The sequence below is a fragment of the Cervus elaphus genome, chromosome 25 (assembly GCF_910594005.1).
Source record: "Cervus elaphus chromosome 25, mCerEla1.1, whole genome shotgun sequence".
Lineage (NCBI taxonomy): Eukaryota > Metazoa > Chordata > Mammalia > Artiodactyla > Cervidae > Cervus > Cervus elaphus.
Genome location: NC_057839.1, coordinates 35,809,997 through 35,829,308, shown reverse-complemented (window position 1 = coordinate 35,829,308; position 19,312 = coordinate 35,809,997). Strand labels below are relative to the sequence as shown.

Here is a 19,312-nt window from a genome sequence, read left to right as displayed (position 1 = left end):
TCTGAAATCTTGCAAAAATGCAGCCTTTCATGAAATCTATGAAAATGATGTTGGAGAACTGCTAGAATCAATGCAAAGCCATGGAAAGTGAGGATCTGGCACAATAAGACAAGACAACTGAAGAAGACAAAGTAGACATAAATGACGACTGTGACGAGAACTTTCCAAAGGAGTGATCTGAATATCATGGGGTTAAGGGGAATTCTTGGGCGTAATTAGTGATGCCTTCAAATATGTTTGCAAAACACAATGCTCTTTTTGATCATTCTTCACATGAAGAAATGTATATTATATTGTGTAAGGCCACACACACACACACACGATTCCATTCCAGAATTTCCATTTCCATTTTGAGTGACAGAATGGCATGTAAGTTTTTTCTAACACAGTGTCTAATCTCAAATTCTGCGGTATAACCCCCTTTTAGAGAATCATGAAAACATCTGCTTTGTGTGATAAATTGAAACAGGAAGGACGTTTATTCCTTGCCTTACACAGAGTCTCCTTTGGTTGAAAACCACTTAAACATTGAAGTGAGAATATTTTCTGTTTTTCTTGATTTACAGATGTTTCCTCAGAACTATGCTTCCAAACAGTCCCAGCTGACTGTAGCTAAGGCCTGTGCAAATTGATAAGATGCATCTGGTTTCAAGACACAGACGAAGTACAAGGGCAGGTTCTCAGTGTCCCCAGAGAACCCGGTTGGGGTCGGAGCAAAGTCTCGGAACTGCTTGCTCTATATATGAATGCCAAGTGAATCCCCAGCAGGCAGAGACAGGCGGGGAGTAGACTGCTGGCCTCTTCCTGCTGTTGAAAATTCACTGGGCACTGGAGGAGGACATTTTCCTTCTCTCTGCTGCCCTGAATGTTTTTCCAAACATGAAGGTAAGATAATAACTTCATTACTTTTGTGAACAGAGCTAATTCTAAAGGGAGCAAGGTTTCACTTAAGTAACAAATAAAAAAAAAAAAGAAAAGACAAGACATGGGAAAATAGAAAAGAGAAAGTTCTGAGGGTGACTTTTAAGAAATCCTTAATTAAATATATTTAACAATTCAGCTGAAGTGAATTTCTTTTTCTTTTCTTGTAGTTTAGTTTGTTGGTTTAGAGGTCTGGGAATCGGAGATTGGAAGCCATGTTTATGAAAGTCCCAAGAAAGCCATTAAGAAATACAATAACACAACTGTTATTTCTTAGGGAAAAATTTCCTCCAGTGTATTTTGTTTGTTTGAATTGGAGTCATACAACGAATCCCTGTGATTTGACTTATCTAACAGCTTTATAGAAGAGTGAAGTTGGAAACTTGGAACTTTAGAATTTGGAATCTGGATGAAAGGATCAGGATTTTAAGAGCAGAAGATACAGATAAATGGAATGAAGCTAAAGAGTTACCAAAAACACATATTGGCCTAATGCAATATGGCCGAATGTTAAGAAAAAAAAAAATCTAGGACCAAAGACAGATGTAGCTATCATAAACTATGTTTCTGGGATGTAAACATAAGTTGAACCTGCTACTGCAATTTTATTATTGTAAAGTTTTATATTTAAACTTTAAAAATTTTGCATTATAATGCTGGAGCAGTAATTTTTCAGCCCTGTCAGCTGCTAGATTGCTTTTGCTGTCACTATGCTACCTAACTACAATACTGAATCTGTGCTCACTTTCCAGGGGGATGGAGGAGGACTGAAACATGGGTCTTGAGTATTTTATGTGTGAAACTGCATTTAATTAAGTCATTGAAAATTAAACACAAATCACAAAGTTAATTTGTCAAATGTTATAGTGCTAGAGTGCCAAGTAACCATACAAAGTTAGAATTATGATATAATCTAATCTCTATCAGTCTGTTTTGTATTTTTATTAAAAAATTTAGAACATTTGCTCACTTAGAATAGGATGCCTTTCCTAGAGTCATCTAGCTAGTATACTTTCTCCTAATATTTGTATTAACTATCAAACAATTTCCTTACTTATTTTATGATGAGACATCTTAATAATTGTTTTATGTTTAAAGATGGGTTCACAGTCATTGATTATTATGATATTTTTCTAACAGGGTAATATATTTACTTTTATCTTTCAGTTGGTTGATAAAATATCAACAAATAAATGATTTCTTTGTGAGCTGCATTCAGAGTTCTCACCTATGTTTGAAAGCAGAAACTCATCTTTTTACAGTAAATCTGAAGGGTATGCTTTTGTGATACACTATGGTTTCCAAGTCTGGCCTTTAAGGAGGAATATTCTTTTGTCTCTTCCCCCATTCATGTGAACTGAATTCAGAGGGGTGGTCCCAGAATTCCACTGGTACTCTTTGTATCCCTTGGATAGGATATAACTGGTTCTGAAGTGTTTCAGGACTTTAGAGCAATAAGGATTTCCCTTTGATCTGACTGTGGCACAGACCTTCACTTTTTCATCCCTGGGCTGAGATGAACCTGGGGTTTGTAAACCTGAAGCATGGTTCTCATGGGGCTGGGATGTGGTCAAGCACAATGATGTCTCAGATGACAGTCTCTCTGCTCCCTCACCACAGCCAGAGCTGACCTGACATTATCACCCATCTTCTACCAATTATACTGTGATGGTCTTTGTGTCTTTTAAAAATGTCCTTTTCCAGATTATAGTGCTACCATCTTGGTAATTAAGTTCAAAAAGAAGATAATATCTATTATTTCTCCACTTGGAGATAGCCATTGTTAACATTTTAATCTATTTCTTTTCAGACTTTAAAATGAATATGTATAGGATATATTTTATGACATTTTTATAAATCTAGATCTGAATCTTTTTACTCATTATATCATAAGCATGTTCTCCTGTCATTGATCAAGCTATAACATGCTTCAAATGGCTACTAAGTACTCAATCATATTATTATGTCATTTTGCATTTCTTTATTGCTAGTGTTACAAATTGATGTTCATCTCTAATAAAGACGTGAGAAGATTTATTTTAAAATCTACCTCCTTCTTCATCTGTATGGTGCCCTATGTTCTAAGTTTACTGATCAACATATTAATTAGGGTATGCTAAGACATTAGATTGAATTTTTCTGTTGTTTTTTCCTCTGGAATTTGGACATTTGGAACCCAGTGTATGCTACAGAAATTAGTGTTTTATTTTTACCCTAAATGGGTTCATGGTTCAACAGACAAATGTAAAAGGCCAGATGTGGAGAAATTAAAAGCATAGAGACAGTGGTTGTAGCTGGAAAATGTTAGAGGAAGGAGGCAGAACTAATGCTTATTCAGTCATAAAGAAGAAGAGAAGAGAACTCTGGGAAACGTGGCTCCAGCTTAGCTACATTACACACTTCCAGATACCATATCTTTTTTTTGTTTTCAAATTTTATTTATTTATTTATGGCTGTGCTGGGTCTTCCTTGCTGCATGAGGGCTTTCTCTAGTTGTGGTGCACCAGCTTAACCGCCCTTTAGCATGTGGGATCTTCCCAGAGCAGGGATTGAACTCATGTACCCTGCTTTGGCAGGCAGATTCTTAACCACTGGACCACCAGGGAAGTCCTGTATCTTTTCAACTAAGGAATTCTATTATAGAGTTAACTCAGATGTATGTCTATTTCTGTCATTAATTTGCTTATTAATTTGTAATTGTCTTATCATGTCCATTTGATGAGATACTCTTTCCAAAGGTAAGGAATGATAACTGCTTCATTTTCAGATACCCAGGTAGCCAATTTTCAAGAAATTCTTTTGGTTAAGAGATTCAGCTTGTATAACTCATGAACTAGTGATAAGCAGATCTTCATGGGTTATAATATGTATATGAGGAAAGGGGTTTCCCTGTGGTTCAGTTGGTAAAGAATCTGCCTTCAATGTGGGGGAACTGGGTTTGATCCCTGGGCTGGGAAGATCCCCTGGAGGAGGGCATGGCAACCCACTCCAGTATTCTTGCCTGGAGTATCCCCATAGACAGAGGAGCCTGGTGGGCTGCAATCCATGGGGTCACAAAGAGTTGAACATGACTGAGCACACAGCACATGTGGAATATAGTGGCAAAACTAGTTCTGATGAGAGTGAACACCCTAAAACTCCATTGACATTTAAAAAATACGTGGTCGAATGTTAAGATGGATTTTTTTTTTTTCATGATGCCTGTTTTGGCTGAGAGTCAAAGGCCAAGAATAAGAGGTGCTAAGTAGCCTCACATTTTAAAGTGAAATATTGCACATACAATGCAATGTTACCAAAAAGTAGCCCTAAATTTGTTTGGTGACCCTTTGGCCATCTCCATCCTCAAGAGTAGGCAAGTTTATGTCCATTGGAGGATGGGGGTGTACACCCTACTCATATTTGAGAAAATCTAAAAGAACAGACTGATTGACTGACCTGCATTTAGCAAAGTCAGCATAGCAGTATCAGTTACATCCTGCCAGGACAAGAAGATATGCAGGTATCCCATGGATCAGATGTGGATTTTTGCAGAAGGGCTTGGCTTGGGATGTCAGGGGCTCCCTGAGAGATCCTTGCAGGATGAAGGAACCTCAATAGGTAGCGTCAGTAAGCAGACACTGGTGAGAGTCAAGGGAGGTGAACAAAGGGATGAATCATTTGTGGCAGAGGACAGTGGTTGTAGATGTCCAAAGGAGTGATATTCAAAGAATGACGAAAACACTGTGAGGGATAGACAACTGGCATTCAAACATCCAACACAGTCTGATTTACCATCACCAGACCCCAGCTGCATCGATCGAGCAAGATCCTTTTTTCTCTTGCCCTTTCACTCTTGCTGCTCTGACTCTGAGGAAGACAGAGGCATCCTGGGGAGGGGGGAAAGGGAAGCAGGAGAATAAAAAGGAGGTATTTTGAAGTGGATGCCACCCCTCCCACAGGAACTGGGGAATAGGAGAGAAATTTAAAATTGAATGATAAATTGAAATTTTACTATTAGATTGTTTCAGAATTTTTATTTTCTGAAAATGTGACGACATTAAAGACTGAAAGTGTTGGTTGCTTGGTTGTGTCTGACTCTGCTACCCCACCAGGCTCCTCTGTCCCTGGAATTCTCCAGGCAAGAATACTGGAGTGGGAGCCATTCCCTTCTTCAGAGGACCTTCCTGACTCAGGGATCAAACCTGGGTCTCCTGCATTGCAGGCAGATTCTTTGCTGTCTAAACCACCTGGGAAGCCCCTATTAGGGACTGGGAGTGACTAATAAAGTTGTGAGATAGACTTGCCCAAGGGCAGGAAAAATGAGTTGACACAGCACAAGTGAAGATGTAGTGTTGAAAAAGAAAAAAAGGTATAGTTAGAAATTAAAAACAAAAGAACCTTTTAAAGGTGTTGGTTTACATTATGTGCTTCACATATTTGTTGAAAAGTCAGAAAAGTGTCTATAGCCTCTCCATTGCTCACATTTCTGGGGTGCTCTCGGCTGTGTTACTTCTCAATCTTTATGGTTATGCTAATCAGAATATAAGCTAAAATGTTTACTACTGCTAAGTCACTTCAGTTGTGTCTGACTCTGTGCGACCCCGTCCCTGGGGTTCTCCAGGCAAGAACACTGGAGTGGGTTGCCATTTCCTTCTCCAATGCATAAAAGTGAAAAGTGAAAGTGAGTTTGTAGAACTATAAAAGGCAGAAGTAGGCAACTAGGATTTTATAACTGAAGGGAAGATACCTAAAAAGAGGATGAGTGATTTAAGAAGGTGAGTGGAAGGGTCTAGAAGAAATGCTGAGAAGCCATTCCACAGTTACTGAGAGAAAAGAGGTTTGGAGAGGTCAAGAGAAGAGAAAGAATACTGGCCTGTTAAAATGTGGGGTGAGATGATTTAAGGACTTTTATCCCAGGATATGGACCTCCCCAGTGGCTCAAGGGTAAAGAATCTGCCTGCAATGCAGGAGACGTCGGTTTGATCCTTGGGTTGGGACGATCCCCTGGAGGAGGGCGTGGCAACCCACTCCAGTGTTCTTGCCTGGAGAGTCCCATGGACAGAGGAGCCTGGACTGACTACAGTCCATTGGGTCACAAAGAGTTGGACACAACCAAAGCAACTGAGCACCAGACAGCACATATGAGGTTGTGAACTGAATGCATTTAATATTCTTAGAGTCTCTAGTACAAATTTAAATTGTATCCCCTTACACTTTCAGTTGTCAAAGTAGGAAAATACATAAAAGTAAAAATGAGGTAATGAAAGTCACCTATAATTTCACAACCGGGAATTATTTTCCTTTGTTATGTTTCTTTCTAGATTTGTTTTCAAGACACATTTGATTTTCAAATGAAATGTAATTACATTTTGCATACAATTTTGTAGCCTGTCAGATGCTCATTGTTTAGACTGTCCTATCACATAAAGATGATTATAAAAGGCCTCTGTCATGTTTGGGTGCCACCTATAGAACTAGGGATTGTGATGAGCATCTTGGTTCCTCTGGCTAGTGATGCACCTCCACTTTTGATTCTTCCATTTAGGAAACTGATTCCCTTTTACCTCCTCAACCCTTGGAACTGCTATTTCTAGGCTTTTTTTGCTCCAGTGTTCTCATGGTACCAAAGTTAGAGAGGAGAGTGGATTAAGGAATAAAAGATTATGGAACCCTAGAAAAATGTTTGTGAATATTTAACTTTTAGGGAGGCTTTTCAATTTGTCTATGACATCATCTAGTGCTTAGTGGTCTTTATAGAAATGAACAGTGGGAGGTGAGCTCAAGATAATTATATTAAACTTTTATTTAAGATGAAAAATTGTAAGATGAGGAGAATCATTGAGACTTCTCCATGATTCTTTCACTCTTTTTATTCCCAACTCACAAATCTTGATTTGTACAAATGTATTCACTTTTGACTCATTAAAACAATGCAAGCTTAAATATTGCTTTATTGTTTTTTTTTTCCCCTCCTAGGCAATAAGTTTATTCTTCTTGGTGGGATTTATAGGAGAGTTTCAAGTTTTTTCAAGGTGAGAATTTTTTTGGATTGTGTGTGGAAATCATTAACAGTTATTTCTTTTATTTTGAGGAAACTATGGTCTGATTTTTACATTGCAGTGTGAGCATGTTTTTCCCTCACACATTTTGTTTCTTTCCACATTTTCAGAAAAGACAACGATATAATAAGCATGTTTTATTCTTATTCTTACTTTACTTTATTTTATTCCCTGTAAGGAAGAAACCTGAAGATTGAAAACCCCTCAAGATTTTCTGCATTGTAAGCATTGTGAAAGAGTCAGCTCACCATTTTCCACGTGTATTTTATCTGAGTGGAATTATTTGAGCTCAACTTGCCCCTGTTGTACTTGGGTGTGTGCTTGAGAAAGTGGCCTCAATAAACAGGGGGAGCGTGTAAAACTAAGTTCTCATCCATCTAGCCTTTGCCAGATTTTGGATTCCTACCTCTCATGTGGTCATTGTACAGCTTATTGTCTCTCAGTTAAATTTCTATATAACTCTTCATCATCCAGAATCACTTAAAGGCCATAACACCTTCCTTCCATATGTTCTCACTTATACCCCTCCTCTGGACACTCTCTTATTTGTATTTCCACAACACATCATAATGTGCACAATTCTGTTAGTAAGTTTATCTAATTAGCTATATCGTATTGTGATCATGGGGCTTCCCTGGTGGCTCTGTGGTAAAGAATCCATCTGTCAAGGCAGGAGACCGGGTTCGATCCCTGGGTTGGGGAGATTCCCTGGAGAAGGAAATGGCAACCCACTCCAGTATTCCTGGCTGAGAAATCCCATGGACAGAGAAGCCTGGCAGGCTGTGGTCCATGAGGTCACAGAGTGGGACTTGACTTAGTGACTGAGAACGTGCTGGTCACAGTCACATTGTGATCATATTATTGTGTTATAATTATTTGTTTACACATCTGTGTCTTCTTCCTTTCCTCTATCAATGGTCAGTATCCGATCTCATTTTAAGGCATTATTTATTTATTTATTTTATTTTTGTCTGCTCTGGGTCTTTGTTGGCGCACACAGGCTTTCCCTAGTGGTGAGCAGGAGCTGCTCTTTTTTGGCGTGTTTAGACTTCTCATTCCGGTGGTTTCTCTCGTTTCAGAGCACAGGCTCTGGGCGCTCAGGCTTCAGCAGTTGCAGCACTCGGGCTCAGTTAGTTTTGGCTTTGTGGGCTCAGTAGTTTCCCCTTGCAGGCTTAGTTGCTCAGAGGCAAATGGAATCTTCCCGGACCAGCGGTGGAACCCACTTCCCCTGCACGGACAGGTGGGTCCTTATCCACTGTACCATCAGGGATGTCCTATCCTATCTCTTTTATGTCTATAGCTCTAGGGTCTAAATAGTGCCTGGAACATTCTAGATATCTTATAAATGATATTTAATAAATCTCTGAAACAGTGAGCCCTTCCTATATATTTTTTAATGTATTTTGAGATCCTTGTGGTGAAGAAAAAATGGCTTCACAATTTTTGACCGCTTTTGACTATTCTTGACTATTGTTTATGTCTTCTGTCTTACCTTTCTGTCGGCTTTATAATGGACAATTCAACACCATGACAGTGCCTCCTCGCCAATCAACTGCCAGTGGGGTTCCTATGCTCCTTGGTCAGAATGCAATGGTTGTACCAAGACTCAGGTAGGACCATGTGAAAACTTAATATTTTTTATTCATATGCCAAAATAGCTTAGGTATGAACAAAATGACATTAACTTTTGAATGTTACTTTTTATGGTTTTTGAAAGTGTAATTAGTAATTCTGAAGGGCAAAAGTATGATTTATTTAATAATTAATACTGTAGTAGAGTTTTTTTGCATTCTCGTTTTTCTTGAAGGACTTTTCTAAATACATTTGAGCCTAGAAATATACATGGGAGAGAAGCTAAAAGCTACTCACTTATTCTTTCATTATCAGAGAAATAGAATAGCTTGAAATGATGTCAGTAAATAATTCAAAATTTCATATTTCCTGGATCCAACTTTTCATTTGAAACAAACACTAAGAGTAGCAAAATCGTTGCTTCATTTAACCTAACAAATAGTGAATGACCATGGAAAGTCAAACATTTTTCAATGTTTTAAAGTTTAATACAAAAGTAATAAAAATAAAAAATCTGACTTGACTTGGAGCTTATAGAGCACCCCTAAAATGTCTACTTTTTCCTTATTATAAATTATTCATTGGAGAGAACATAGAAGAGTATAAAGAAAATGCTACTCATAATTCCACCATTTAGAAGAAACCAATATACTAGCATTTTAATATTTATTCTTTCAATTTATTCTTTCCATGTGCTAGTGATTTTTAAGATAGGATCATTTGTTCATGATTTTGTATTCTACTATTTTAACTTAATATTATGCTATCAGCACACATTTTAACAGCTGTATTATGTTCCATTATAGAATATACCAGTCTTCTTTATCCATTTTCTTATTGTTTGAGATTTAGTTTACTTACATATTTTGTGATTATGAATGAAACATTAATGAGCATTTTTATATATAGATATGTCTTTTTTCTGATAACCATCTTTAGTTCAGTTCAGTTCAGTTGCTCAGTCATGTCCGACTCTTTGTGACCCCATGAATCGCAGCACGCCAGGCCTCCCCGTCCATCACAAACTCCTGGAGTTTACTCAAACTCATGCCCATTGAGTCGGTGATGCCATCCAGCCATCTCATCCTCTGTTGTCCCCTTCTCCTCGTGCCCCCAATCCCTCCCAGCATCAGGGTCTTTTCCAATGAGTCAACTCTTCGCATCAGGTGGTCAAAGTACTGGAGTTTCAGCTTCAGCATCAGTCCTTCCAATGAATATCCAGGACTGATCTCCTTTAGGGTAAATTAAAAAAATATAATGCTGTTTCAAAGGTTCTGAACATTTGAATGGCTAATTTTTTTTTATTGAGATACAGTGACATATAACATTAATTTCAAGTATACAACATGATTTGATATTCATAAAGCATTTTAAAAGTAGTTCAGTTTAGATAAAAATGTGTGTTTAAAAATCATTTAGAAGCACTAAAAGAACCATATTATAGAAGATAATTTATGTTTGGAAGCATCATCATTATCACAATTTTCAAGCATTTATTTAGTATCTACATGAGGGGTATTTACAAAATAAATTACACAAGTGTAGAATTTGGCTTCTGGCAAATACAATAGACGACAACTCTGATTACAGGCAAACAGGTGCATGAATAACAAGATAAAATTCAAACAAACACCAACCTCAGAAAACATTTTTAGAATTCAAAAACAAGTTAAGAAAGAACATTAAATAGAGGTAGATAGAAGGTGCTTTTCATATGAGTAATTTTTTTGAGGGAAGGTCATTATGCTCAGATTATAAAAACAGAATTTTCATCCAGAAGGAGACAAATGAAAATGAAAATAAGGTCATGAGATCAGAATTTGACAGGTGAGAATGAGACGCTGAGAGTAGGCAGCCATCAAGGTCATGCTGGTATCTGTGGAGAAGGAAAACATTACTTACACGACAACACAATCTATGCTCTGGAACTTCAGAAAAGCACACATTTCTAAGCCATGTATAAGAGATGTCTTCAATTAAATACAGAAACTAAAAACTTAACTGGGAAACTACTGAGCTCCATTCCTCACTCATTCCTCCATGACTTCTCTGCTTAGATGCAATGAAATGTGCCAGAACCAGGCCCAGGCTGGTGCAAACCTGCTGAAAGTTCAAATTACATGTCGTCTCAATTTAGGATGAATGAATAGATGCAACCTTGGTTTATAAATAGATATAGTCTTCCCTGTTGGTCTTTGCTCAAGGTTTAAACTTTCTGGAATCTCAAATTTTGCCCATTTTTGTTAATGGGTAAGATTAATAAATGGATAAGAGGCTTAAAAGATGTACCTTTGATTGCCTTTGGAGAGGAAAAGGATTTTGTAGATCTTTCTTTTTGTTTAAACACTAGATACATGTCTTCATATTGAGTAAATGAAGTTTAGGTGAATTCGTTTTCACATTTGGCTTAGTGATTTCCCCTAATTTTTTTTACCCCCACCCCCAGCATGTGCATTTGATATATTTCTAATTTCATAGATCAGTGATTTTGGATTACCAGTGAAGTTTCATTGTAGATGTACCTTCATCTGTGGGCCACTTAGGCTTCTGTTTTGTAAATTTGACTTTCATGGTAGCCTATATCTATCTCTTTCTGGACTGTTTTGCCTTCCTGAAGAAGGCTTAAGGTTCAGCTCAAATCAATTTCCACCACTTTTCTAAAGGTTCCCCGAACTCCACTTCATCTTAGCTCCCCTTTCCAGTACCCTTACTTTTCCTCCAGCAAAATTCACTTCACCTTTTCTAGTTAACCTTTGGTACATTGCTTTGGAGAAAAATGAATCATTCTGTATTGTGATCTACTTGCTTATAGTTCTGTCCAGAATTCTTTCTTAAAGATTCACTATTTTTTTTTTTTCCACTCAACCCTAAGTGTAAATATAAACTGGGAGTGCTCTAGAAATAATAACCCGAGTGTCACCAGACTCAAAGACAAGTGGGTTTCTGGATTCATTGATTTTGGACATTTTACTTCTGTAGTACACCAGAAAAATTTTATGAATGTCATTTCTCCAAGTGTATTAATTTATCTCAGATTTTATTTCTCAGATAAAGGAACCTGGAGATACTAGAAATCTATTTGTTTTGTATTTAGACTCGCAGGCGATCAATTGCTGTTTATGGACAGTATGGTGGCCATTCCTGTGTGGGAAGTGCTTTTGAAACACAACCGTGTAAACCTACTCGAGGATGTCCAACAGAAGAGGGATGTGGAGAACGTTTCAGGTGTTTCTCAGGTATTTGCTTCTCATAGGCTCAGCATGCAGAGGGTAAATTCAAATGCTATTTGTTAATCTTGCTCAGTATATACTTGTTGAGTTGTACTGCATTTACATTAGCCTATACCAGTTTTCACCCAAATTGGTTGGATTTTTATTGGCATATTATTTTCATTCTCAACTATCATCCTTTCAAATGCATGGGTGGCATCTGGTAATAAAGATGGGGATACTCTTTGAAAAGAAACATGGCTGTTGACAGACCCAAACAGTTATTGACATTGCATTTTTGGTTAAGATGTAGAAGGAGACTGGAATAAAGACTGAAGTCAGGCAAAAACAATATTACTGCCCAAATTATTTTTATGTTTACAAGAAAATTAACTCTAATTAGTTAATAAAGGAGTGATACAGGTCATCCCTATGCATAGGAGACTGAAACGTAGTTTGGGATTGAATATTATTTGACCTCTTGTCTTGGGCTTCCCAGGTGACACTAGTGGTGAAGAACCCTCCTGCATCTCCTGCAGGAGATGTAGGGCACATGGGTTCAATTCCTGATTTGGAAGGATTCCCTGGAGGAGGGGGCATGGCAACCCACTCCATTGTTCTTGCCTGGAGAATCCCGTGGACAGAGGAGCGTGGTGGACTATGGTCCATAGGGTCACAGAGAGTTGGACCCAACTGAAGCAACTTAGCAGGCATGCACTATATTGCATTTGTGCAGACAGGTTAATTCAACAACTTTTAGCAAGCATTTATTATTCTTGTTATGTTCAGATACAGAAATGAGGGTTATGGATGTAGAATGAAACAGCCTCTTCCCTCAAAATTCTTAGTTTTATGGGCAGAATAGTACATAAAAAATTCCTGTGTTAGAAGTGTTTCTCAACAATACCTCTCAAACTCCTATTTTAATTTCAAAACCCAAGTCAGATGATGCCTCCTTAGGGAAACCTTTCCTAAACACCCAACTGATAGAGCTACTTAACAAACTACTTTCCATGTTTTCCATGTGCGTTGTATCGTCTGTAATCTGAAGTATATGTTGCCCTGGGTGTCTCTTGGTAGACTGTGAAGTCCTTGAAGATGTGGATTCTACTTCTTTTGTTTTTTTCATCTGGAGTGTGTAGTACATAGTAGACTCTCAACAAATGTTTGCTGCATTGGATCAAATGACAGCATAGTGAGATGGGCTATCAGGACAGTTTTGTGTGATGCTTGCTATAAGGACACAGATGAAGGACATACATCAGTTTGTGGGGGAGGGGTGGTTTTTGAGAGAAGATAATATATGATCTGATGTTTGAAGGACAAGTAGGCAAGAGGTAGAGAGACCCCTTTGAGTTTGAGCAAACTATCTGCAAAGTAAGTGGAGATGGCAAAAAAGATTGACCTTTGATTTATGTAAGTGATCCAGTATGACTAAGGCCTAAGCAGCTGGTAAGAGAATGGCTGGAGATGATGCCGGGGAGGGAGGCAGGGGCTAGATCACCTGGTACCTCTAGTGTTTCCTCTCGTGCTTCTGGTACTCCCAGCTTGTGTCTATCATGACAGTTATACTGCTGAATTGCAATGATCTTCTTCACACGCTTTCCTGTTAGATTGTAAAGTGTATGAAAAGCCTGGTGAATCCTTTTTTACTTGCATCCTAACACCCAGGAGTGTCTAGAACAAAGAAGGTGCTAAATAAATGTTGAGTTTTATTCTTTTAATCCAGTCCCCATGCTCTCAAAGCATATATATTTAAAATACCAAGAAAGGCAGGACTTCGGCATCTTCGTCAGTGATTTCAGAAAAGAAATCAAAAGAAATCAAGTTGAAGAGCAGGAAGCAATCTGTCTTCCCAATGGTTGACCTTGTATGATTTTGGAGAATGCAGACCAAAGTGCTTGATGGTTGTGGATAAGAGCCTGGAATTAGAATTTGGGTTCTATTTTCAATATTATTGTTCATGCAAGGTCAGAATCAATTTTGCATGTTGCAAAATGAGGACCAAAATAATCGGCATTCCTTCCTTGGGCAGTGAGGATTTATCTTAAATTCGCACCACAGTATCAGTACTATGTTGGGAGCCCAGGCTGAAACCTTTTGATCCCAGGTAATGTTTTCCTTTTTTCCTCTTTTATTTTTGTGTGGGGGCTTGTCTTGTGCTCAGGTCAGTGCATCAGCAAATCTTTGGTTTGCAATGGGGATTCTGACTGTGAAGAGGACGGTGCTGATGAAGACAGATGCGAGGATGCAGAAAGCAGACCTGCCTGTGACCGTGATAAACCTCCTCCCAACATAGAGCTCACTGGACTTGGGTAAGGTGCTGGGCTACATCTACAGGATGTAGTTTTCATTTTGTTGTGTTTTATTCTGTGGTTTGGTAAATCTAATAGCAGATCAACTAATAGTCAACCTTTGCTTAGAACACTTTGCCACATCCTGAAACATTAAAAAAATTCCTACATATGCATCTGTAAGTATATGCGATAAAGCATAGAAGGACCAATTGTCCCTGGCGTGTCCTGGTTTAGCACTGAGAATCCTGCATCCAAGGAAACCCCTCAGACCTGGGAAAACCTGGCCAGTGAGTCACCCTATGGGAGAGGGAGATGGGGAGAACTAATTCAATGATGTGGGCTATTTAAGGGAATTCAGAGACCACAGAATGAGAGCGGTGGAAGAAAAGAGAAAGTGTGCTGGGACCTTTGGGATGAAAAGTAATTGTCTCAGCTAGCTGGGAACTTTCAAGTGAAGTTAGAGTGATCCTGTTTGCCTTTTCAAAAAGAATTCTGAAAAACTTTTAAAGGTCAGGCTCAAGTTAAGTTTTCAAGGTTTTAAGATAATCTCTGAGACTGATAAGTGTGAAATTTGTTAACAAAAAAGTGGTAAAATTACTCCAAAGAGTATACCAGTTAGCATGTTCAAGGGCCAATTAGTTGAAATCCATTTGTAGCGAGTTCTGTCTCCTCAAGAGTAATCTTAATTGTATTGGTTTTATCTAAAGATGCAATTCAAAAGCAGCTGTTGCCATAGATACAAAAGAGCTGTGAGTTTCCTAGATCCGTTCTTAGGCTAAAAGGATCTTGGGTTTCCCCATCTATTAGTGTTAGCTATTATACCCGTCAGGGGGAGGTGGTAATGTATGGTGTGCTTTAGGAGGCTTTTATTTGAGATCACCCAGAGATGCTTAACTGTAATGTGTTTTAAGAATATCCAGAGTTCACTAATGATGCCTGTTTCAGCAACTGCTATTTCTGGTTTTTAACAGCCTTTTCTTCTTTGATTTTTTTTTTTTTAACAGTTACAATGCAGTAACGGGCCAGTTTAGAAACCAAGTCCTCAATACCAAAAGTTTTGGTGGTCAGTGCAGAAAGGTGTATAGTGTGGATGGGAGAGATTTCTACAGATTGAGTGGAAATATCCTCTCCTACACATTCCAGGTACTTAATTACAGATTTAATTTCTTTCTAGTCTGTAAATTGTTACCAGAGATCATTATTTATGATATTGATCTTTTTGATATTTTCTTGAGAGTTTACTTGTAGCCTCATATGCGATCAGTTCTTATAAATGTCTTATATGAGCTTAAAAAGAATACATTTTCCTTTTAAAAATGTTTTATTTATTCATAAACATTTAAAAATTTTTATACAGTTTTTAAAGGTTACTCCCCATTTACAGTTGTTAAAAAAGACACTGGCTATATTCCCTGTGTTTTACAATACATCCTTGAGTCTATCTTACACCTCCTACTAGTTTGTACCTCCTACTTTCCCCCTCCAGTTTTGCCCCCTCCCCCACCCCCTCCACTGGTAGCCCCCAGTTTGTTTTCCTTATCTGTGAGTTTACTTCTTTTATGCTATACACTCCAGTTTGTTAAGAACACATATTCTTTAGCTCCGGGGTACAGGGCAATAATACTTTTAATTTGTGTCCTTCATGCTGAAATATCTATTGTCTCATTTTCAGTTCCATCCTCCCACAAACTGATGGTCTGTCCCTGTGTGGGTGTTGAAACTCAAGACTCTGGTCATAATCAATTGTGATAATTTCCTAACCACTGCCATGGTTAAAAATGCATTTATTTTTTAATTTATTTTTTTACACAGATGTTCATAGCAGCTTTGTGATAACTAAAAACTGACAACAATCCAATTATAGATCAAAAGTGAATAGATATTACATCCATACAATACCATACTACCCAGCAGTGCAAAGGAATGAGCTACTCATACACACTACAACAGGGATGAATCACAAGTTATGCTGAATTAAAGTAGCCCACAAGTACATACTGTATGATACCACTTACATAACACTACTTAAAAATGCAGAATAAGGAATTCTCTGGTGGTCCTTTGGTTGGGACTCCATGCTTTCACTGTGGAGGTTGGGGGGAGATCAGTCCTTGGTGGGGCAACTATCTTTAGCTGCAGGGAACTATCTTTAACTCTGATATGGTAGATCCCAAATTACTTCTATATCTGCAGCCTCCATTTGGCCACCAGGGTAATGATGTCACCCAGTGGATTCTCTTCCACTGTTCAGAGTGCCAGGAGCACGTTCCCTGTGATATTCAGGATATCCTCTCCAAAACAGAGCACACACTCCAGGATGTCACTGATGTAATAACTCCTGAAGACCAGTAGGTCGGGAAGCAACACTACCAATGGGGCCTCTGCTGGCCATAGAGTCTCCCCCTGGTGGTGGTGGGTCTGCTGGCCAAGTATGCTTTTATTTTTAAATTATGAAATATTTCATATGTACAGAAGAGTGTGAATAACATATACTTTCAGTTTGGAGAAAACTAATAAGATCAAACCAGTCAATACTAAAGGAAATCTATCTTGAATATTCATTGGAAGGAATGATGCTGAAGCTCCAATATTTGGCTACCTGATGCGAGGAGCTGACTCACTGGAAAAGAATCTGATGCTGGGAAAGATTGAGGGCGGGAGGAGAAGGGGACAACAGAGGATGAGATCGTTGGATGGCATCACCGACTTAATAGACTTGGGTTTGAGCAACCTCCAGGAGATAGTGGACAGGGAAGCTTGGTGTGCTGCAGTCCATGGGGTTGCAAACAGTTGGACACGATTTAGCAACTGGGCAACAAAGCAATTATACTAATGTATGCCCAGGACCCACCTTAAGAAACAGAGTGTTGCCAGTGACTTAAAGGCTCCCATCTACCCCTCTCTGTCACATCCTCTCCACTGGTACAGCCCGTGTAGCCACTATCTTACATTTTGTGTTGATGTTAATCACTTCCTTGTTTTCCTGTATATGTTTATCCTGTATGTCTTTGTCCTAAAGAAAAATTTGTGATTTAGTTTCGCTTATTCTTTGCCACTTACACAGATAAATCATGTAGTATGTTTTCTTCTGTGAATCGTTCTTTCACTCAAGATTAGTTTTGAAATTTATTCATGCTGACATAGATGGTATTTTTACTACTGTTTCCTTTTTTTTTTTTCTTATGAAAATGCCTTGAATGTTCTTGTGCATGAGTTGTTCCATGCCGATGAGCTAGAGTTTCTCTAGGGCAAACACTTGGAACTCAAATGGCTGCCTTGTAGGTTATGTATAGGTTATATTTTACTAAAGTTTCCAAAATGGATATATATATATGGTCCATCTATACTCCACCAGCAGTGTGGAAGAGAGACCTGTGCTCCACATCATTGCCAGCATCTGTATTCCAGGCTTTTAAACTTCATTTATGGTCTCGAGGTCTCCTCTGCTTCTTGCGGACTGTTTCTGTCATAGACACTACCTAAACTCATCCTCTTCCTTGATTTCCACACAAAATCTACTCAGACAAAAGCGTAATGGCTTTAGGGGAAATTCCTGAAGATTTAAAGCGAACATAGAGATTTTCTGCTGTAGCAATGCCAACTCATTCAACAACAACAGTTATGATCTTCCATCTTAAATTGTCTGTCCTTCCACAATCTCATGGAGAAGGCAATGGCACCCCACTCCAGTACTCTTGCCTGGAAAATCCCATGGACCGAGGAGCCTGGTAGGCTGCAGTCCATGGGGTCACAAAGAGTTTGACACGACTGAGCAACTTCACTTTCACTTTTCACTTTCATGCACTGGAGAAGGAAATGGCAACCCACTCCAGTGTTCTTGCCTGGAGAATCCCAGGGACGGTGGAGCCTGGTGGGCTGCCGTCTATGGGGTTGCACAGAGTTGGACATGACTGAAGCGACTTAGCAGCAGCAGCCACAACCCCAACAAAAAGAAGTTTCTGGTCTCATCCTGTTTTAGCCTGTTTCTTGCTCTTCTTTTCCAAGGTTTCCTCTCTCATGCCTTTCCTTTCATCTTCCAAGAACTCAAAATTTTCCAGTTCAACCTTCTTTACTGATTTCTCCCAAATTTGTAAAGGAAAACTATTAGAATGTTCAGAGGGAAGGGCCTTTAGTTTACCAAAATTAACCATCTTTAGAAAGCAGTTCTGATTATAAGGAGCAAATCCACCAACCTCCAACTTATAATGGAATTAAGTTACATTTAAAAATTATTGCATCATAAAAATAGAAAGTGGAACAGATCTGAAAAATGATCATAGCTACCAAGTTATGAATATCTCTGGTGGCATCTGCACTATTTTAAGAAATTTATATAATTTTAATCACAATATCTTCACAATATCTATGGGAGGGAAGTAATATTTTACTGTTTTATATAAGTAGAAATCAAGGCTCAGAGAACTTCAACTGACTTGCTCTAAGTCACTAAATTAATAAGTAGTAGGGCTTAGGGCTTGGTTCCAGCATGTCCCAGGTGGTGCTAGTGGTAAAGAATTTGCCTGCTAATGCAGGAGATCTAAGAGACCTGGGTTTGATCCCTGGGTTGGGAAGATCCCCTGGAGGAGGGCATGGCAACCCACTCCAGTATTCCTGCCTGGAGAATTCCTTGGACAGAGGAGACTGTCGGGCTACAGTCCAGAGGGTCGCACAGAGTTGGACATGGCTGAAGTGATTCAGCACACACGTCAGCATGTCAGACTTCACAGCCCTTCACTTTTCCAGTATATTTTACTCTTCCTGTGCTGTGATTAGTTGCTTTTTGTGACCTCATGGACTGTAGCCCAGGAGGCTCCTCTGTCCATGGGGATTCTCCAAGCAAGAATACTGGAGTGGGGTGCCATGCCCTCCTCCAGGGGATCTTTCCAACCCAGGGATTGAACCCAGGTCTCCCACATTGCAGATTCTTTACCATCTGAGCCACCAGGGAAGCCCAAGAATACTGGAGTGGGTCGCCTATCCATTCTCCAGAGGATCTTCCCGACCCAGGAATCGAGCTGGAGTCTCCTGCATTGCATGTATATTCTTTACCAGCTGATCTACCAGGGAAGCCCATTTTACTCTTCCAATGTATTGTATTAAATGCTTTTTCAACTCTAGATGGTGAAGAACATGTATTGTAATTTATCCTTTGGCCTAAAGGGAGAATGTGAAGTAGGTATATGCAGAGAGATTTTTCTCCCCTTATTCCTAGGGTAATGTGTTGATAATTCTTTCATTATTATAAGGGGAAAAGTGTGTGTGTGTGTGTGTGTGT

At 38.9% G+C, this 19,312-nt stretch overlaps 1 protein-coding gene across 1 annotated transcript in view; it reads left to right on the top strand.

Annotated features, from left to right (window-relative positions):
* Positions 1–692: 692 nt before the first annotated feature.
* Positions 693–19,312, top strand: part of C7 (complement C7) — a 55,972-nt gene continuing 37,352 nt past the window's right edge. Inside the window, exons 1-6 of the mRNA XM_043887621.1 lie at positions 693–885; positions 6,877–6,932; positions 8,494–8,569; positions 11,626–11,767; positions 13,908–14,055; positions 15,042–15,180. Of these exons, the coding sequence (XP_043743556.1) occupies positions 880–885; positions 6,877–6,932; positions 8,494–8,569; positions 11,626–11,767; positions 13,908–14,055; positions 15,042–15,180 (567 nt within the window). The 5' untranslated portion in view covers positions 693–879. The remainder of the gene's footprint in view (positions 886–6,876; positions 6,933–8,493; positions 8,570–11,625; positions 11,768–13,907; positions 14,056–15,041; positions 15,181–19,312) is intronic.